The 22132-nt window shown below is 42.0% G+C and overlaps 2 protein-coding genes across 5 annotated transcripts in view; both read right to left on the bottom strand.

Annotated features, from left to right (window-relative positions):
- Nucleotides 1-5143, bottom strand: part of SQOR (sulfide quinone oxidoreductase) — a 31141-nt gene extending 25998 nt beyond the window's left edge. Inside the window, exons 1-2 of one of the 3 annotated variants that reach the window (XM_061595728.1) lie at nucleotides 4831-5136; nucleotides 4364-4527 (exon numbers count right to left, since the gene is read on the bottom strand). The gene's annotated coding sequence lies outside the window, so the exon portion shown is untranslated. Of the gene's footprint in view, nucleotides 1-4363; nucleotides 4528-4830 lie in introns of all 3 variants that reach the window. The other 2 variants (XM_061595732.1, XM_061595727.1) reach the window with 2 other exon arrangements.
- Nucleotides 5144-9161: 4018 nt separating this feature from the next.
- On the bottom strand, nucleotides 9162-17139 carry BLOC1S6 (biogenesis of lysosomal organelles complex 1 subunit 6). Of its 2 annotated transcripts, none has more exons than XM_061595631.1 (5): nucleotides 16837-17139; nucleotides 14081-14225; nucleotides 13662-13749; nucleotides 12587-12676; nucleotides 9162-11277 (listed from the first exon to the last, which is right to left on the bottom strand). In XM_061595631.1, exons 1-5 carry the CDS (start codon nucleotides 16904-16906, stop codon nucleotides 11158-11160), a joined length of 513 nt encoding a protein of 170 aa, XP_061451615.1. In that variant the 5' UTR covers nucleotides 16907-17139; the 3' UTR covers nucleotides 9162-11157. The 2 variants fall into 2 exon arrangements, with proteins under 2 accessions (XP_061451615.1, XP_061451616.1); XM_061595632.1 differs by lacking the exon at nucleotides 12587-12676 and adding an exon at nucleotides 12744-12830 and having other exon boundaries at nucleotides 16837-17134.
- Between the last annotated feature and the right edge of the window lie 4993 nt (nucleotides 17140-22132).

The following is a 22132-nucleotide window of genomic DNA, read 5'->3' as shown; positions in this document are numbered from 1 at the left end:
GGTCGGAAGGTTGGAGACAAAAAATGGTCAGCATCCAAAGAACTGCAGAAAAGGAAGGAAAAAATCCCAAAGAAAAGAAATTTATTTCTTAGGAAAGCTCAGCACATTTTGGTCTTTATTGCAAAACCTCTAATTTCAGGTGTTTGTGATTTGCCATCATGCGATTACACGTGACCATGAACGAAGATCTGCTGAGACCTCCACCAATTTTAAAGTGATCCGTATAAAAAAATTAAGTACTGCATTAGAGGGTATAAAATTATGGTTGGGCACATTGTTCAGACACCAGGAATTAAGGTTAACTTTTACACTCCCTTGATACAAAATTGCCGTATACTTAGAAGGCAGTGAAAGGGCACTGCCCTTTTGGCAGCGGCAGCATAAACGTATAGCTCAATGCCATACATTCCAGGATTGCCCTGTAAATAAAGCTCTCGTTATCAAACTCATGATTGATGAAAAGGTTATGACTTCAGTTTCCTCCTTTGCCCGAGCACGTGGCTTAATTATTAAACAGCGGCTTACTTCCAATCGTAAAAAGTGGGGCAAAGCAAGCCATATAACCCCAGAGTCCTCTGTGCGCAACAGTTCAGGAGACTCAAGACAAGAGCAGCTGCGGGTTGAGTCAATTCCAAATGATAAAAAAAAAAATGGTGCACATCTGCATGTTATAGATAGCAAAACACTATCCACCGCCAGAAAAATGCTAACCACCGCCAGTGGCTTCTTGAGGGATAGAAATTCGAATGGGCTTATTTGTGAGGTGGCTTTCATAAGAAATCCAACAGGTGCAGCTTTCCCCAGCAACAAAGTAGAGTGAAGGGGAACCTATGCTCCAAGTTATGGTGCAACATGCAATAAATGCAGTTGCAGAACAAACACAACAGATTGTGAAATTCAGGAAACCTTGGCCTGTATATATTTCCCCTCCCAGGCCATAACTATGGTATGTTTAGTTTAGAAGAATTATGGCTGCAAAGACAGCAACCAAAGGCCAGCTAAACACACCTTTGAAAGCCAATTAAACCAATTCTGGGCAGCAAAAATGCTTGATACAAGGCATAGCCAATGTCCTCCAAGGTCTGGTTTGTGCTGTCTACAGTTCTATTCAGTGCTAAGCACGCACAGACCTGCCACAGCCGTAGTTTACTGCTGAACAGTACAGAGCTGAAGACGGCTCCTTTTAGGGGCTGGGGCTATGAAGCAGGGGAGAGAACTGAGGGCCGCATTGCCTTCTTGGGCAAACTTCCAAGGGCAGCGATGGACAGAGCAGCAAATGTAAATTTCCCCTGTGTACAATAGACTAATTTTAACACACGCTCGCACACTGCTGTCTATCCTCCACCTAGGCAGGCAAAAGAGGCATGATTAGAGTTCAAAGACACATTCCATGCAAAGCAAAACAAAGAGGGTGCAAAGCTGCTGAGGGGTAAGGCCAAGAGGGATGCATTTGGCCCATAGGCCTGAGATTTCCCACACCACATCAGTGTTTCGTTTCAGATCCCTGTTTGCGATAAATACAAACACACACAAAATATATAGCCATCAATGTACGTGGTCCTTTACAGAGTGACAGAAATAAGATGGGTCCCTGCCTCAAAGATCTTACAATCTGTACAGCTGTAAAAAGAAGCCTGGCTGGTTCTGATGAGAGTTGCAGTCCAGAACAGCTGGAGGACCCTCAACTGGCAAGGGCTGCTCTGTCCACCTAAGAAACTAGCATTAAGCTGATACGTACACAGAAAAAGCCTTTTAAAAAAACTCGTTCAGCGTACTGTGTGTGTGTGAGAGAGAGTTGAGGTGGCTGGTTGTGCCTGTATGCATTTCCAGCTTCAGTCTGCACAGCAGGAACGTTGCAGTAAGACAGAAGCATATCACAGAGCTTTCCTTTGAGACTTGCACTATTAAACGCATCAACCCTGTAATGCTACACTTCCAGCGGAAGTTATTAGCTGTAATTGTAACGACTGCAGGTAGAAGAACACTTTTCATTACCAAAAGATACACTTGGGAGAACAGAATCCTATTCCAGTGGCCGATCAACATAGCAAGCTGCTTTGCACGAGGTGAGACTATTTTATCCATCTAGGCCGGTGTCGTCTCCTCTGGCTGGCAGCAGCTCTCCAGAGAGAAGGGTTTTCCCCAACATCTCTCTCCCGGTCCTTCTAATGGGAGACGCCAGCGATTGAGCCAGCAACCTTCTGCCCCACTACTGAGCTATGACGTCACCTCAAAACGCTCGGTCGTAGTCAGCTGACATTTATGACATTAAAATTAATGACCAGGACTAACTTGGGACCATTAATTTCAATGGGTCTCCTCTGAGTAAATGTTAGCTGAATACAACCCACAGACTTTATTTTCCCTAGTGAAGGCAATTAACCATCTAAAGCTGGAAGGATCATCTTGGAGGGCTACTTAGGCCATTTCTTTTCTTGAATGTGTGTATATTTGAGCTAATGGTACGTATGTTATACCTTCCTTTGTATTTTGCTCTGTTCTTAAGATTATGGTAGCACACTGTACGTTTTTATTTTCAGTTTTATTTCCATATCTGTTGACTGAACTAAATGGATGATTTTTGGGGAGAAATTGTTATCAGATTGTGATTCGTGTGAATTTTGTATCTGTTTTTACATGGTGAACTGTTTTGAAATGGCTGAGAGACCTTAAGCAAATAGAAATATGTACTTATTTTTTAAATGCTGCCCTGGGCTCCTGCCTGGAGGAAGGGCGGGATATAAATCAAGTAATAAAGAATAAATAAATAGTTAATGATTTCTGATTTAAATTTTTATACAGTTTTATCATGTGTTTTTATATGTTGTAAACCGCTTTTGATTTTTTAAAATAGTGGTATATAAATATTACCAAAAAAATAGGACTGGAGACTTGCAGCCAAACATTTTGCTGGTAATTCGAAACCAATATGTGCAGTTCAGTCTTCCTTGTTTCTTGGCGATGTGCACCTCTCTTCTCTGCCAAGTTACTTTTCCTAAGACTCCTTTCCCTCTCTGACTCTGCCTTCTGTTCTTCCCTGTACCTTTTCCTAAACCCTTCTCATAAACTTCCCTTACAGGGTTATGGACATGGAAGTGCATGGTTAAAAAGGGATAAAGGTGATACATGACAAAAAGGATTTTTTAAAAAGGGTTAGGATACATCAATGTACAATCAGAAGTTCCCTGATGTTGCCAAGGCTCTAGTCCTTGGGATTGAAAAGTCCCAGATCAGAGATGGGGAACTACACTCACTCCTGGGCAACCTTCCAGGGGCTGCTGTGGGTGAGTAGTGCCACAGGCAAACGTCCTTGGTAACACCCAGACAAGGAATCTCTCCTTCCCCCATCCAGGGAAGCAAGAGGCATTATCACAAGTTCAAGGACACAAAACAGCCAGCCAAAAGCACTCGAGGAGGTTACAGTGCAGGGGCTGAGAGGGGACCCAACCTGGGGAGAGTCCCAAGGGCCACATTCTGTCCCTGGGCCTGAGGTTCCCAATCCCTGTCCTAGAGGCTACCTATCACCTCTTGCACAACCAGATGGAAAAGCAGAAGAGAAGGTCAATGTAACCTTATCTTTAAGGATCCAATACCAATTATCTGAAAGGTTTTTACTTCCTTGCCACACCCTGGCGTTCCAAGTAACAATTAGGTTGCAGTGCTATGCACACTTAATTGCACAGGAAGCTGCCCTACATCAGGGTTCATCTAGGCTGGTATTGTCTACTCTGAATGGCAGCAGCTCTCCAGGGTCTTTCCTATCACCTCCTACTCTATCTTTTTAACCGGAGATGCCAGGAATTGAACCTGGGGCCCTCTGAATGCAAAGCATGTGCTCTGTCACTAAACTTCGAGCATAAGCTGGGCTTACAGGTAATATGATTTACAAGATCTGAACAGGGTGGTTCATAACAGATGCTGTTGGAGGCCACTGTTTCTTAGGGTCGCCATAAGTCATAATCGACTTGAAGGCACATAACAACAACAAAACAGGTGATATGATCTGCAAACATACCATACATTGAAAGCACACTCAACGCGTAACACTTCCCCCAAAGAATCCTGGGAACTGTAGTTTGCCCCTTACAGAGCTTCAGTTCCCAGGATCCTTAACAAACTACAGCTGTCAGGATTCTATGGCATGCCTGCCTGCAGACTTCAAACTTCTAGAGTTCTTGCCACCTTTCAAAAGCAACACTGGGCTATTTTAAAAGTGTATTAAAGGCAGCAATCCAGGCAACACAAGCCTTCCTCATCGCACCATCTCTATCCTGGGGGAAGCTGCACCTCTTGAACAGCTGCCTGCTATATAAATATTAAAAGTATAGTGCGAAAAGAAAAAAAAGAAAAACCACCCACTCACCCAAAAATCTTCATGACTTGTGCATGATCTCCCTAAGCATGTGTGGTGGGGAACCTGTGAGTGCTGGTCTTCAGTTCCCACCATCTCTGACCTTTCCCCATGGTGGCTGGGCCTGATGGATATTGGAGTCCAACAAAATCTGTGTTACCATAGGGTCCCCATCTCTGTAACAAGAGAAAACACGCCTTGAACAGTGGCTCAGACCCAACTCTGAAATCCCACACCCTGCTCCACATTTCCCTTTACCGGCTCAAACGCCCGGACTCTTTTTTTATGGGTGTCTAATGGAAAGGATGAGGAGTTTTGCGGGCAGAACGAGCCAGGGATGGGCAAAGCTTCACCTGTTGAGCTTCCACCTCGCGCAGCTGTTTAAAAAGTGCAGGAAAGGAACCCAGAAAGAAAGATACTGGGAAAGAGAGAAGGCAAAGGAGGCAACTTCGCACATATCCTTAGGGAAGGACACTCACCAGCTCGAAAGCGACTAGCCGCCCAGCCCCGCTCGCCAGAATCGCGGCGCTGCCTGCCCGCCTGCTCGCTCTGGGGCCTCCCTCCACCTGTTGCGCAAGAGCCGATCTTGTCGCCTATCCGAGGGAAAGCCGGGAGGGGCCGGCAGAGGCTGGAGCTGGAGGTAAACAAGCGCCGCTGTCTCTCGCCCGGTCAAAGCTCCAGGGCTCTTTACGCCTCGGCACCTTTCCTTGCCCATCTAAGTCCGGGGCGCCGAGCTGGTGCAGTTTGGCCATTGCAGACTCTGGCCTGGGCTTATGCAGTACCTTTTAGCCTGCACAGCTGGTGTCCCACTCAGTTTTACTCCTCTGAGACCCATTGAAATGCACATGACTAGCACAGGCCGAGTCATTGAATGGTCTGTATTCCAACTGAAAACACGCTTTTAAAAAAGAGTGTTTTTGTCCGCCGCCCTGGGCTCCTGCTGGGAGGAAGGGCGGCTTGTACATGTAATAAATACACAAACTAAGCTCTGCTGGGAGTAGGAGCCCCGTTGAAATGAATGCACCCAAGTTAGTCATGCCAATTAACTTCAGTGGGTCTACTCTTAAGTAGGAGTTAGCTGACTACCACCCAGTGGGTCTACTCTGAAACTTAGCTGGGATGCGACTTACTTCATCTGGCTTTAAAATGTAATAAGCCAGCCGTGCAATTGGGGCCCCCTCCCGCTTATTTTACTGAGTTGGGCCCTGGGCTTCTGCCCTCATGTGCTGTCCCCATAACATCACTACACCACCTGTGACCCCACTGAGACAACATGTTCTCTTCCGCACGTTTGACAGAACACACAAAGCTCCCTTGGATGACTGCCAGTCGCTCAGAATGGCAGAGGCTGGTCCGTGAAGGGTAAATGTGCTGTATTCTTTTCGGTGCATGCCTAAAACATTTGTTGTTTAGGCAAGCCTATCCAGACAAGTAGAAGCTGACATGCTTTGATCTCTTTTTAGCTTACTGTTTTTAAAAAAAAATTTTTTTTAAAGATTATTAAAATTACTTGTCATTAACTGTTTTTTCTTTATCATTTTAATGTTTTTTGTAAACCGCTTAGAGGTTTTATTACAATTGCGGCATAGAAATAAAATTAAAATGGGGCTCTGCCCTCAGCCAGCCCCCCACCTGCCTCCCTTCTTACTTAAAACCAGTTAGGGAAACCTTTGGCCCTCCAGATGTTGCTGAACTACCACTCCCATCAGCCCCAGCAAGCATGGCCAGGGGGCAGGGATGACGGGAGTTGTAGTTCTGCAATATCTGGAGGGCCAAAGGTTCCCAACAGCAACTCTACATGCCTAACGCAGAAGCAAGCCCCACTGAGTTTGATAGGATTTACTCCCAGGTAAGACTGCAGTGCAACAAACACTGCACTGGCACAAGCACACCTTTCATTGCCCTTAAAGAAGTTCAGAGGATCTAATTACCCAAAATAGATAAATGGTCCATCCATCACCCAGGAGACTATAAAGTGCTCCTGGATTTGGGGCTTGTAGATAGGTGCATGTACTATTACAGTTCACTGTAAGCCATCTTGAGGATCATTCACTGGAAAGGCTAATTAATTAATTGGAATTTCCATGTTTAGCAGTGGTGTAGTCATCCAGGGTCTCAGGGGACTTAGATCCCTTGCTTTTTTGGGAGCAGGGTCTCAATATCTCTAGCATCCTATGAGCTAAACAGCATGAAAAGAGAGTGTGTTAGCCATGAGAAGAGTCCTCTGACATGCTTTCTTGTCCTTTCCCGCTGATTAGAGCAGATCAGAATGAAAGGAGTCAGCCACTGAGAATATTATTTTCAGTAGCTAACACTCTCTTCTTTTTTGCTGATTGGCTCCTAGGGACATCTGTTGCTGTGGTAGAAGACAAACAAGAATCTCATTCTCAACCCAGCAGCAAAAAAAAAAAGAGGGAAGGGCATGGTTGTGACTCTCATGAAGGCACCCTATACTTCTGAATTTGCCACTACACTACTCATGTTAGAGACAGTGTATCCCCGAGTACTGGATGAAAGCACCTTGGACAGCTTCTTGAAAGTTCGGACCAAAACCCAGAGCAGATTTGCTGCCCTCAGTGGTATCGGAGCCACCAGTCTCCACAGCTGTCTGGTCCTCAGGACTTACCACAGGACATATCCCTCATGGCCCCTGCTTTCTCCCCCAGGTTTTATTTTCTTGCCTGGATGGAGAGGGGCGTGACTGCGTGTGTAGAAACTAGCCTACTGAACAAAGGTGAAATTCACATTTGTTGCTCCGCCCACTTCTGCCTCTAGCCCTGCCCACCACTGGTCCATGGCCACTGGAAGGTTGCCAAGAGAATGCCACTCTCAGGCTGAAAGAGGCATTGACACAGAGCAGAAAGAACAGTGCCTTTGTTTAGGTATTGCTTACAGAGTTTCTGCTCGGAGAGAATCCCTCACAAACCGTTATTTGTGGTCTTTCTCACACAGGTGGGTGTCTCGGGCTGATCTTTTCAGTGCAGGGGTAAAAATGGAAATGGACTGCCTAGAGTCCCAGCTAGCACCAAGGCGGTCACACCAGTGTTCCATGTATCCCAGGGACGGGGGACCGTTTTCAGTCCAAGGGCCGCATTCCCTCATGGGCAACCTTCCCAAAGGCCACATGCCAGTGGTGGGCAGAGCCAGAGTCAAAAGTGGGAGGAGCAACAAATACTATTCCTACTAGATCTACATTCCATCCACGAGTCAGAAGTTGCATACACACACATCTCTCCATCCCCATCCAAACAAGATACATGAATTATCACCGGGCAAGAATATATTCCAGCCAGGCAAAAACACTTAAGGTGTGTGAAGAGCTGGGCCAGTGAGGGTTGTGGCCTAAAGAGAGTCCAGAGAAGTAGAAAGAGAGGCCTGAAGGGCCGTGTTTGGCTCGTGGGTTTAACTCCAAGGCTCTTCACCCCAATGTGCACAAACAGCCTTACAAACCATTAAGCATCTGGTCCAGCGAATTTGTACTTCAAGCCAAGACAGAGATATATTCTCAGCAGCTTAAAAACTATTTAGAAAAGCCCACAGCTGAGGACAACTCACTTAGCATTAGATGACAGGCCAAGAGCTTTTTCTCAACTACTCCTTTTAGCATAGAGCACAGGTTCAAGGAAAACAAACATGGCAGAATTTATTACTGGGATTTATGCACAATTAGCTAATGGAAGAGGGTATTTTTTGGTAACATATTAGAGAACTCTGTCTATTTTTTCAAGACTGGTCAACAATCCATTTGCTCCTCTGTAGCCTGATAATCACTATAATTATTCTGGGGTGAACTGGGTTTTAGCCAATATCCAAAGCATGTGATGAGAATGAATACATACATGTTCATTCAACAGCAAAACCAAAGGTAAACACTATAAAACAGTTCAAATACTTAACTAAAAAGAACCCCAGTTCAAGTGAAACCGCATTGGACCACCAGTGGTCCACAAGTTTTATTCAGGTGGTCCATGGTATATCTGTATTAAATATTTATATTGATTTTAATTGCATTTTATTGCTTCTTTTGTTTCTTATATTGCATTTTTGTATTATAATTTGAATTCTATGGAATGCAAATATAAACAAATTATATAAGAAATAAATGAAGCAATAAATATACAATTAGCTGCAACTGGTACAGATGCAGCGGCTCGCCTGATCAAAGGCAGCCTCCAGCGAGATCACATCTCTCCAGTGCTGAAGTTCTACTGGTTGCTGGTTATTTTCCGGGCCCAATTTAAGGTGTTGGTTTTGACCTTTAAAACCCTATACAGTCTCGGCCCAGTTTATCTGAAAGAGCGCCTCCAGCCTCATCAAGGATGCCGCGCAACAAGATCAGCCTCAAAAGGCCTCCTCTCTATCCCAGCAGTTAAAACAGCTAGACTGGTGAGGACTAGGGAGAGGGCTTTTTCTATTATGGCTCCCACTCCGTGGAATTCCCTCCCAAACGATCTCCATCACGCCCCTGCTGATGAGCTTCCGCCCGGGCCTTGAAGACCTGGCTCTTCAGACAGGCTTTTGGGGTGGGTTAGGTTTTTTATACTGTTGAGATTTTAATGTTTTAATGTATTTGTATGTTTTTATTCTGTATGTCGCCCAGAGTGGCTGGACAACCAGCCAGATGGGCAACTAATAAATAAATTAATTAAAAATTGTGCAGCATCTAGCACAGCACCTTAGAATTGTTACAACAGGCAGAAAAATCATTAAGTGGTCTGCCAAGACCCTCAGCAATGTTGGTCTATGGGAATAAAAGTTTGGGAACCACTGCTGTAGAGAAACGAAGCAGTCATATAACACACACACTACATTGTTATAGTTATTGGACAAGTAATAATTTTGAGATAAATTTTTAAACAACTTTTTTTAAGAATACAAATAAAAATCAATAATAAACCCAGAGACTAACCTACAATACACTTATTTTATGTGGTATAGGCCTTGAAAGAGTCAACTTTTATTTTTTTCTTTAAATTAACCTTTAATTTCTAATACAAAATTTGATCTGCCTAATTGCACTTTTTTAAAACAGAATTTTAATTGTTGGCAGCCACACTGGTTTTACAAAGGACAAGACATAAATAAATGGACTGCAACTTTAATAGAAGACTAGTATCTGCTGATTAGGTACCTCTGCAGGCAAGTAATCCCTAGATGTGAAAGAAAAGTACTACCTGTGATCACTCTAGCATATGTTCCCAGACGTTTCCCGTCAGACTCTTTGAAAATTCACCAATATTTCATAAGTGTAATTAAACTTCTCTTGTTCACTGCTACAGTCACATAAGACTAGGGAGGACGGAAAATACCCTTCTCCTTAAATGGAGGGGGAAGCACTATATTAGAGAGCACAATATTAGGACAAGGCAAAGAAATCATTGAATTATTTCTCTTTATTTTTCCCTTTATTGCGTCTCTTTATTTTTCCATTATATTTTAATTAAACTATTTAGATATAATCCAACTTCAATTATATTTGACTACAAATGAGGTATTTTAACAGTAACTATACCATTCTAAAAAAAATGTGCACTTTATTTCATATATATCTTTTAGAAATAAGCAGAAGCAACAGCACCTATCTGTTGTTTTTGCTGGCTGAGAAGTACAGAGTCACATTCTGTTCCTTTTAAAAGGAAAGCACAATGTTTATATATGTTTTTTTTTTACCAGCCTTTGTTACAGATAACCCTTTTGACCCCAAGATATGCTGTAACTAAAATAGACTGGACTTTAAATAGAGAGCCATTTTGGCTGTTTTCCTAATTTGAGTGGTTGAGTACACAGCAATATGGACATTAAAAACATTTTTTAATTAAAGCAAAGCAATAAAAACAGAGACCATGGAGCTGATCTATTATCTTCCACTAGCTTTCAAACTGGTCCGATAATGTCATCTTATTCTTTTGTCATGCATATTTATAAGATGTCACTGCTGCACATATTGACAAATTATTCTAAAATCACTTGTTATGGAGCATCACTATGAAAGCTAGAACTAACAGGCACAATCTACAAGAACCTTCCAGAGGTTCTGAGATATGTGTACATGGGTGTTTAAAGTTGCATCTATATCAGGGCTGGGGAACATTTGCCCCCCCCCGATGTTGCTGAACTACAATTCCCATCAACCTTGACTATTAGCCATGCTGATTAGGGCTAATGGGAATTGTAGTCCTGTAAGATCTGAAGGGCCAAAGAACCCTGATGTACATCATCCACATTTTGTATGTTTGCTAAGTACATAACATACTGCTGAAGAAGTGAAGAAAACTTTGGCTACATATTCTGACAGGTTGTCTACATATCATGTTAAAATTAAATGGACAAGGTTGCCCATATAGACTTCTCATCCATAGTCACTGGCTGTCTCCAGCGGCAATGCGTATTTTATACATGACAACAGGAAAGCGAGAATCAGTGACGACAACCAAGAAGTTTCAACAAGACTGAAAGTTTAAGTCTACAATATAGTTAACGAAGTAGAGGTCTGCTATCAAGGAAACATTCGAACTTGGACAAGTGTGCACCAACCTAGACCATCCATTTGTGAAAAAGAAAAAATCTGACCCAGCAGTATTAAGCTGCATAGCATTAACCAAAAAGGCATCTTGAGCTGCTGCAATGGTAAGCTGTCTGTTCCTAACTGCCTTCCTGATTAGGTAATAGCAATCTGGAAATATTAATACTGTGCTAATAGACTTCTTGGCAAGTAAGAACATCAGAATCATGAGGTGCAACATGGCCTTCCCAGCAAGTCCAGAGAATGCTATAATTAGTTTGACAAGCCAATACATGCTCGGCTCTCATGTTCTTTTAGCTGGTCTGGCAGTTAACCGTTTCTCTCTTTCAAGCTCTTTCTCCCGTTGCTGTTCACGTTCCAGTTCTTCCTTCTGCCTTTTCTGCTGGAGTTTAAGAGCTCTTTTCTGAAATGAAAAGCCAGAAATCATGTTACTTTCCCGAAACCACAAAATTATATTTGGCAGCATAGTAGCAACAATATCCTGCTGTTATTTACTCCAGGGTTCCCTCAGAAAGCTTTTTGGGTTCCCCGTCCCTTAATATAACAAGTGGGATCTGCCACAAAATGTTGCAGTGCATCTTCTCTCCTGAAAAGAGTGCTTCTGTTCTAGCCAGCCATTCCCTCCAAGTAGTCCACCCTTTCCCCACCATCACCACTTTGCCATTTTTCTTTTCCAACTGACACGCAACATTTCATGGATACTCAGCATGCTCAGACCTCATTGGACTGATGGGGAGGGGGAGAGAGATGCCCCATAAGATGACATTTTGTCCTTCTGCAAGCTCAGAGTCCCCACCCCAGCTTTCCAGGAGCCCTGTTTTGCCTCTTTTCCTGTCAGCACTTCACCACCTAAGCTTGTTATTACAAGGAGTGATGTTGGTCTAATCAAGGGAACAATTCTGGGCAATGCACATGAACACTCCAAATAATTCTAAACAAGTGATTAACGTATTCTGAATGTGTGTGTGTACAGATATATCATACAGACAATAGTACACACATACTCCTATCCATACAGCAATTTTTTTTGGAAAAACTTTATTGAAAAACAACTGAAATAAAACAGAAAGACAAGCAACTGTGTGTAGCTTTAAACACAAAAACAAGAAGTCCCACAGTATGGTAAGAAAATGGTAAGAAAAAATAGTGGAGATAGTTTGCAAGTGCCAAGACGTCACATTATGTCTCTGTCTCTCCACTCCCTTCCAGACCAAATCTCTTTGGCTCCACAAAGAAAAGGCCATCGATACAGCGATTCAAATGGCATGAATAAGCAGCCAATATTTAGACTGGCTGTTTAGTTTCACACGCTTACTTTAATGCTAAAGCAGGGAGAAGAAAAAAGAAATACATCCTTGTGTAGCATCCCCAGATAACTTGCATGCAGCAGAATGTTTATTTGTAAGTAAGTTCCGCTTTGTTCAGTGGTGTTTACTTCCAGGTAGGCATGCATAGGGCTGTCACCTTAAATCACTAGAGTTCTAAAGTTAAGACATGCAGCTTGATATCATGTGCATTTACCAAGAGTGCAGATGACTACAGCCCAAGCATAGTAATAAAGACTGTGATATTGTAATATTACAATAGCTACTCTCATGTAGCTTTATGAATTCTCCTCACTCGTAGCTTAATTGTTACAAGGGATTTTGTTGTACACAAGCTTTTTGTACTATGAAGAGAGTCAAGTGAAGTTCAGAGTGATCCCAACTTACTTCTAACACGAGAAAATACTGACGATGGCAGTTTGCAATGGAAATATAACAAAAGCAGAGCATGAAAATCAGAGGTCTTCCAGATCGAAACTAAGAACAAAGAAATAAACAGCACATGATGTTAAACTTTTGCTAGCATAAATGAAACAAAACTCACTTTCAACTTTGATGTTTTCTCATGTAGCATCATCATCTCTTTCCTAATGTTTACCAACTTATTGTGATAGTACTTCGCTTCTGAAAACTTAAAAACAAATAGAAATGAGAACTCAGTTCAGTGGAATTTAATATATTTGTCCATCTAAGATGGATGTGTAACTTCAAAAATAGCAACTCAAATGACTGCCTGAAAATACTGAAATGAGTGTGAAGTTGTAATATTATGCACACATACTTGGAAGTTAAGTTCCACTGCCTCTGTGAGAGTTATTTCCAAGTAAACATGCATAATAATTGGGCTGTAAGATTATTGCCATGATGCTAGGTTGTGCTAACAATGGGAGCCAATATTCTTCCATGAATTTTGAAAGGTCAGAGAACATCAAGAGCTGCTGTTAAAGTCCATGCAACGTTCATATATATCACTGTTTTTGCTAGTACATTTAGATATCTTCCTGAAGCCCAGTTGGATAATCTTTCTGAGCTACTTCTAGCATGGCCCAAGAATGTCTTTCCCTGAAATGCCTGCAGAGTCAATTTCAGTTGGCTTAGGCATGCCTAATCCTGCACAGGATCAAGCTGGTAAGGGGCAAACAAGACTCACTTGCAGCCTCATTTATGTATGTTTACTCAAAAATAGATCCCGCAGTGTCCAATGGGGATCACTCCCATGTTAAGCATGCACAGAAAGAGAGGTAATTGTGAATACAAATATGCAAACTATAAAACGTCAGAATGAGATGTTAAATTTCCCCTGTAAAAGAATCAAGCTGGTTATACTGTATTTAGGGCTTCTCACTTAGCATAGATTGTCTCAAAATATGCAATTTGCAGTATTTTTGCACAAAATAGAAACTAAACGCATGGCCTTTAAAACAGAAGAAAAATAAACAAGTATCTGACAAAACACACTTACCAGTTCATTTATATAAAGAACAGAATTACATTCTTTAAACTTTGAGATTTCTTGCTGTAGAGTTTCTAGTAGTACTTCTTGGTTCTGTCTGAAAGAAGAACACAATAGTTTACAATCCAATCACATTTAGAAATACAGAATCTGATGAAAAATAAATGCTGTCTGCCAGCAAAGACACAGCAGCTCTCTCAAGCATGTCACGTCACTCAGTTCCATAGGCAGGGCTGAGTTTGATTTGGAGAAGCGGAAAGTGTGATATGATGGTTTATGTGTAGATCTATGCTGATGATTAAGTGCACAAATGGTTTTTCTGGTGATCTTTAAAACAGAGGAGTCAAATAAAGTAGACTCATTCTTTTCACAGGTAGTCTATTTAGGATCTGAATAAGAGAGAAAAAGAAACGTGTTTTGTTACATACGTTAGCTCTTTTAAGGCTAGTTTTGACCGCTGTAGATCAGGTACATAATGTGAAATCAGCCCTTCTGTTAGTTGTTCCACAGCTTTCTTATCTATAACAGTGAAGTCTTCTATCAATCCTTCATCAGGAGAATTAGCATTAGAATCTGAAAAGACAACAAGTTTATAAAAACTGTCACATGTGTAGCCCCCTAAAACTACAAAAAATTATTGAAACTACAAGATGTAATTAATTAAATTTTCCAATCCCCAATATAAAAGCCCAGCGATGCTGGAAATGTTTGCAATGCAGAATAATGCAGAGTTACTAAATATTCAGTCCATGACTGCTCAAATAGGAAACAATTTGTAGCTTTTTGAGCCTATGGGCTCTTTACCATTGTGTTACAGTAACAGGTCCTTATTTATTCCAACCAACACAAACTCCTAGTCAATCCCGATCTTTAAAAAAAGCAGGACATCCTGCACAAAAGTGTCACCATCATGAATATGGACAACTCTTTATTACAGGGGGTATGATGAACTAGATAGGCCTTTTGGATAGGCCATCAAAACTCTTATGAGAACAGGTTGGATCTGTACTTGCATTGCACCTTTTACCACGTTAGGAAAAAAGTTTCAGAGAATTCCCTAGCCCCTCCGCTGCCTTCATGCTCACAAATCACAAGCAAAGGTGCCATCTTCTAATTGAAAAATGCAATTCTGTTTAGCAAGTCATTGGAAATTTGAACTGATATTGAAACATCAACACACACTTCAACTATGATATAATTTTGTCAGCATCCAAGAAATGATAGCAACAGTCATTTTGTGGAATGACATCTAAGGAGCTATGAGCAAATTATTTTGAGAAAGCAATAGGCCTGTGTTAGCTCCTTAGATACCTTACATGTAGTCCCAATGGATCGAACTTGGATGCACACAGGGGAGAACATTACTGTAAGAGTTTGAGCTAGAAGTCACTTTCTGTCTCTTATGGGAATTAATTAGGGTTTTGCATGCAAAAGGTCCCAGGTTCAACCACTGACATCTTCAGGTAGGGCTGGGAAAGACTCCTGGTTGAAACCTAGAGAATCACTACCAGTCAGTGTAAGTAGACAATACTGAGGAAGAGGGACCAATTCTTTGACATAAGGCAGTTTACATTCAACTAATTATATCAACTGAAAGACTAGAACCAGATGATGCATAAGAAACAACTGGACATGATCACACTGCAGGCTGGAAGTCCCATATCAAACTGGGCTGTGCAAAATGAAAAATGAGAAGGATGCAGATGCAGCTAAATTTAATCTAGGCCATGATAGGTTTTAACTTTAGTTTTAATTAAATTAAAATCTAACAGCACCTTCTTCATTTCAGCACCAAATGAAGTTTTGATTCTTCTAAGCTTTTTAAGAATCTGATGACAGTTTTGTACGGCACATTATTAGTTATGCTAGAAACGTTTATGCTTCAGTTGTTTTATGACACTGTACTTTAAATATTGCATGTTATTTACTTAAATATTTCTTATTCATCCTTTATCTAGAGGTTTGAAAGTGGTGGTATACAAAAAGGGAATACAGTAGGGCCCCGCTCTTACAGCGGGTTACGTTCCGGACCCCCACTGTAAAGCGAAAACTGCTGTAAAGCGGATCCCATTGACTTCAATTGACCAAAATGGCGCCTGGCGGCAAAAAACCACCGTAAGAGCGGAACAAGCGCTGTAAAGCAGGGCCTTTCTACAATTCACAACCGCTGTATTAGCGGAATGCTGTAAAGCGAAGCGCTGTAAAGCGGGGCCCTACTGTACAACTAAGCACACACTATTTAAAAACCCAACCAATAAGCATACAAGATAAGTTAAATAAAATGTATACTAAAAACAACAACACCACCAGTGGTACACTAAAGAGCAGAGAAAGGGAAAATTCCTACTAAAACTATTTTATACTGTAAGACACCCATCTCAGACAACACTGTTACTGGGTGGCCTATACAAACACACATACAGTACATAATAATTACAGCTTGATTTTCCACATTTGTCCTGGAGGAGGGAGCTCACCCCTTAATCTTTTCCAGTCTAAAAATTCAACACTCCTCCCCCATTTTTAATACCTGTTAGAAACCTTCCACCCAGAACCCAGATGGCAGTGTTAAATCTATTGCAACAAAATCAACAAAGGACTTCATGGTGACATCTTCAAGAAGACTAAGGCTGCAATCCAATACACACTTACCTGAGAGTAAGTCTCACTGAACCCAATTGAGCTTACTTCTGAGTACACATGTATTGGATTGCAGCTTTAGCCATTTTATTATGGCATAAACTTTCATGACATCCAATGAAATGGGACTGTAGTCTGGGAAAATTTGTGCTCCAATATTTGTACACTGCTTGGCCACCTCTTTGATCAAGTGGCTTATAAATCTTCTAAACAACAACAAAAAATACAATTTGTTAAGACTTGCATCCTGCTAAGTCCTACTTAAAGTAGATCCACTGAAATGAATTAACTCACGTTTGCCATGTCCATTAACTTCAAAGGGTCTACTCTGAGTAGGACTAGCGTTGGATACCACCCTACGGGTTGCAATCCAATACACACTTACCTGGAAGTAAGTCCCAACGAACCCAATGGAGCTTACTTCTGAGTAGACATGTATTGCATTGCAGCCTCAGTCTTCAAAGTGCCCACAAGGCTCTTTGTGGATTTTGGAAGGAACACTGACAGCCAGCCCAGCCCAAGCCTACTATCATACTCAGCATACCCAAGACAGGGTCGCTCAAAGGCCGGGGCTGCAATCCCGCCTTCACGTCGAGCGGCTCTGCCAGACTCATTGCTGCCGCACGCACAAACCCAGCCGAGGCTCCCCGCGAGCCTCCTTAGCTGCGCCACTCAAAAGGGGGGAAAGCCTGTTTTCCTCGATGGAAGGAGCGCCTCAGGGTGAGAAAAAGACAGGCCCCGAGGGGAAAGGAGTGTAGGCCTTCCCATAAAAGGCAGCCAGCCTCGACGGAGGAACAAGACGGTCGCTGAGAATCACAGAGATAACAAAAATGTAGAGAAACAGAAATTTATAGTGCGGAGATGAAACTTCCTAGTTCCTTCACATACTGTCCCCCGCCCCCTTCTAAATGAGAATCGTCCATAGAAAACAATGGAGAAACCCAGGATTTTAGCTCTGGCGTGATTAAGCAGCAAAAATAAATAAATATAACACAGGAGTTCACTTTCTTTCTAACTTATTTCGTGCGACAAGTAAGATTGTTTGTTTTTAGTCTGTAAACATGTGTGTTTTTAAAACACACATTGAAAAGACATTGTCCCCCCCCCAAGTCCTGGGAACTGTAGTTTGTTAGGCTGCAGTCCAATACTTGTGTAGTCAGAAGTAAGTTCCATTGGGTTTAATGGGACTCACTCCCAGATAAGTGTATCTTGGAATGCAGCCTTAATAGAGCTGGGAATTGTAGCTCTGTGAGGGGTAAACTACAGTTCCCAGGACTCTTGGGGGGGGTACTTTCAACATGCTTTCAATGTAGAGTGCAGTTATGCCAACACTACTGCAGTCCAATTATATTTTTAATGTTATTTTATGACATTTTGATTTCAAACTGTTCTGCGTCGCCTTGAGTACAAAGACACTAGAATAATAATACCACCACTACCATATTGCAGGTTGGGAAGATTGTGATGGAAAGTTAAGTAGCCTATGACAATCCTGCAGTGTAGTCCACTGTTCATCGTGCAGGTTAGAAGTGGGGCTGAGGTTGGTTTGGATTTTCAGTCAAACATTCTCCTCCACACACACACACACACACACACACACACACACACACACACACCAAAACACCCCACTACAAAATATCTCCCTAGGCTAAAGTAAAAAGCAATCTAATTTCCCTCACCAGATCCACTCCCAGAGTTCAAAGCCAGCGCTCGCAGACGTAGATTTTTACACACACAAAATGTGAAAAGCTTGCATTTCTAGTTTTCAAAAGTAACCCGGAAGTTAGGCGGCATGTGGGAGTCTACAATTAAAATCCATTCTCACTGTTAGGCTCCGGCTCACTCTCACGTTGGCACTGATTGGGTTGCGCTGTCCCACCCGCTGTGACGGAAAAAAAAGAAGGAACGGCTGCAGAGAAAGGCGGTAATCCTACAGGCGAGACATGGAACCCATAGAGCTAGAGAAGAACAAAGTGTAGTAAGCGCGCACCTCCATCGCAGCCCTTACTGGCGCTTCACGTCTAGTATTTGAATTTGTCCAACCTAGCTTTCAAGGCAGAAAAAGTATACAGGGGGTTCATTATAGAGATGTTAAAGTCTACAGCAAGGCTCTCAGTCTATCTTGAGTTTTGTATACTGTATTGTAAATCTACCAGGACAGGTGAAACCGGTGGCAGCAATCAGTTTTTACCGGAAGTTTACCACTCTGTTTTCCCTCCTATCTCTTAGAACCGAACCTTAACTCTATGGCACAGAAGTGTTTGGTTGGTTGTATTAGGAACAGCGAAGCAAAACATGAAAAATAGAAATAAAAAACAGTACTAGGTCTTTTAAAGGCCTTTTAGGGAGTGCTTGTCTGGTGTAGTCCATATTAGAATTATAGGGGCCTCTAGCTGAGTTGTAGCTTGAGTGGTTTAGTAGTTTGATTCTACCAGGATTGAAAGCAGGAGAGGCAAAGGGCAGGCAGGTCACCCCAAATCATGCAGCACGTTATCTGTGGATGAAGGATCCCTCTCGTGGTTTCAGGGAAGAGGTTAGGCAGATGTGGTTTCACTTGGTACTGCTGCGATGAGGAAAGCTGTTCTTGGCCATCTCCTTTCTGTTAAGAGGTTGTATGGATTTATATTGCATCAGAGTGCAGAAATTACTAGTCTCTTAAAACTGGTGGTTGAAAAAATAAAGAAGAAATTGTTAGTACTATGTTGAGTGAAAATGGACTATAGTAGAAATAAAAGTGATCTCGGTTTATTTGCCCCTAACCTAACTTTCCCAGATAACCCTACAGGAAGAAAGTGGTTCAATCTACAAACAGGATCCACACCTCCATTGTTTATTGAGCCTTAGCAGAGACATGTCAAAGGATGAAAGCCTTTGCCCCACAATAATGTATTCTGTACGAGCTTGGGATCTCTGTCTTTTGTCTGTTTGTTTTGATGTTCCTTGTTAGTTGTTTTCAGGCATCCTGACACCAGTTCTTATCTCAAGGTTGTATAGTATGCAAGACTGATCTCAAAAGGGGGTGACATGTCCCTGGCATATTTCTCGCCTCCTCCTCTTGCCCCTTCCCCTCTCCTGACCTCTATACTGCCATGTAGTGTTCTTTATGTTTTATGATGTTTTACTCCCCTATTCTGTAACCTCAATGAGGGTATATAATCTGGACTCTTTCAATAAACGGGGTTCCCATCTCTGGAAAGCATCTTGCTGGACGGATTGGGACCCCTTTACAAAGGTATCTGTGTCATGTTTTCCTGGCCTCTGGCAGTGGGGGAAAGGCCACTCCGCACTCTTCCTGGGGTGAACGAGAGGTGAGTAAGGTTGTGGACAGCTCGTGGTTGGGTTTGGACCTAACAACTACAAAGAGATAAATGCCATACATGCTGAAGCGCTACAGGGTCTGTACTCAGGGAGCCATTACTAGCTAACTGAGCAAAGACTGGAGGAGAAGGGAGGAAGGAGAGGAGTAAAGCCTGCAAAAACAACAAACACTTTAGATGAGAAAATCCAACAACAACAACAACACCCCAGTTCAGGTCACTTATAACATGTGTTTTACTCCCAACACCTTTCAGCCTTGTAATTGTTAAAGTAGACAATATAGGTACAGCATCTGTCATTTGCTCAGGAGCTGGACATCCTAAGTCTCATCATCTACTGCACCACTGACTGTGGCCTGTGGAATAGCAAATGTGACCAAACCACGTTAATAATTTCTGGCTGATATAAACTTTAATGGAGACAAAAATGGCACAAACCCAAAATACCAAGGTACTTACTTCATTTGGGCTGGCCCTCATCACCGAGAGTAAAAAAATGTTCTGCAAGACAGAGTGAAACAACTGCCTTCTGAGGAAAAGGGGAGAAATCTTGGCTCATGTTGGGGACTGGACTCCTACATTTAACATTTCTTAAAGCAATCCCTCCCCAGAGTTGTGTTCAGGGTACCAGCACATATACAAATGTATGCAGATATGTGAGCAAGAAAGAAAAAGAAATGAAACTGTGAAGGAAACAGACTCTAGTTGTCAGAGATGTATACAAAAATATGATGTGTTGTAGGATTAAAATGAGATTTGTTTCCATACTGACCATGAACAGAGGTGCCGGGTCTCCAGTATTTACCCAGAGATTTGGGTTTTGGGGATACTCCCCAGGTCTCCAGGTGAGTCACCCCAGTCTCACAGTTATAGTTCCCATCACAGTTAACAAACTACAGTTCCCATGATTCTGTGGTGGGATTCAAATGCTTCAAATGTGTGTTGAATATTGTTTAAATGCTTGGTATGGATCTGCCCTAGGTATGGTGTGCATTCATTAGTGAATTGAAAAGAACAATTTTAAAATATACTTTTTTAAACGGGAAGGGCTGTAGCTGGACATATGCTTTGCATGTAAAGGTCCAAAATTTAATTTCTGGAAAAGGCTATTGCCTGGAATCCTGGAGAGCCAATACTAGTCCATGTTATCAGTACTAAACTAGTTGGTATCAAATGGCCTTAGTCTGTATAAGGCAAATTCATTTGTTCCTAAAAATGGAAAGAGACCCAAGGGCCACAGTGACTCCAAAATCTATTTATGTATTTTATTTACATTTATATACCACTTTATTGTAAAACAATTCAACGCAGTTTACAGAAGGAATTAGAACAATAGAACTATTGGCAAAAACAGTTAAAGACAGGTATTTAGAACATTCTAAATAATAAAACCAACAATGAGTTAAAAACAGATAAAAAAACATAATAGCTTCTGCCTGGGTAGGCTTGCCTACACCATGTTTTTAGCAGGTGCCGAAAAGAGTACAATTAAAGACCCTGCCTAATATCAATAGGCAGGGAGTTCCAAAGCATAGGTGCTGCCACACTAAAGGATCGATTTCTTACAAGAGCAGAACAAGTACTATGTGGTAAACAAGTACAATGTGGTACCCATAACATGGAAAGCACACCTTGAACTTGGCCTGGTAGCAAATTGGCAACTAGTGCAGATTTCAGAGCAGAGGTATTATGTGCTGAATGACAGGGTCTCACTTGTGCCAGCAATCATAGTGCAGCATTCTGCACCAACTACAGCCCCCAGGTCAGGTTTTGTTGCATGGGGATTTCTTTGACCTTGGCTGACTGGCTGCCAGGATCCTTTTAGTTTGGGGTTTTGGTTAGGAACCCTGACTGGTTGTGGGATGCTGAGTTTTCTGCCTTATTCATAAGAATCTTGTACTGGTTGGTATGGTATTGCATTTAGGAAATCACTGTCTTTTGTTTTTGTTTTTCTATTTGTATTTCATTTATCTCTAGCCTCACTCTCTTACATCCATAGAAGCAACAACAGTGATCCCATGCACTCAGCTCAGCCCCTTTAAATCAACTGAAGATGCACCTTGTTGGTTGCATGACAGTTTTTTCTTGCTCAGTAGTGATAAAGTACTGGGAAGTGTGCTGCAGTTGCTGTTGTTCCCAAACCACTGCCTGTGAAGGTAGACCAAGTCATGTGTATTTTCTCTCTGTCAGTTATTACTCACTGGAATTGGGTTGGCTATCAAAGTGAGTTTATAGCAACCCATAGGATAGGCAGGAAAAGGTAGATAATGATCTTACTCATTTCTCAAACCTCTCTCTGCAGTGTAGGGTCAAGATGTTTGGAGCAGCCACATTAAAAGGCAGGGGCAGAACATTCCAGGCAGGGGGTTGCCAACCCTGCTTTGATAGGGTAATGTATGCAGAGGATCTGTCAAGTCTTACCAACATCATAATCCTAATTGTATCTATTCAGAAGTAAGTCCTATTGAGTTCTATGGGGCTTATTCTCTTAATAAGTGTGTTTAGAATTGCAGCCTTCAGGGA

The sequence above is a fragment of the Rhineura floridana genome, chromosome 14, assembly GCF_030035675.1.
Source record: "Rhineura floridana isolate rRhiFlo1 chromosome 14, rRhiFlo1.hap2, whole genome shotgun sequence".
In the NCBI taxonomy this organism is placed as follows: domain Eukaryota; kingdom Metazoa; phylum Chordata; class Lepidosauria; order Squamata; family Rhineuridae; genus Rhineura; species Rhineura floridana.
The sequence above is the reverse complement of the archived record's forward strand: the minus strand, read 5'-3'. Positions and strand labels throughout refer to the sequence as shown.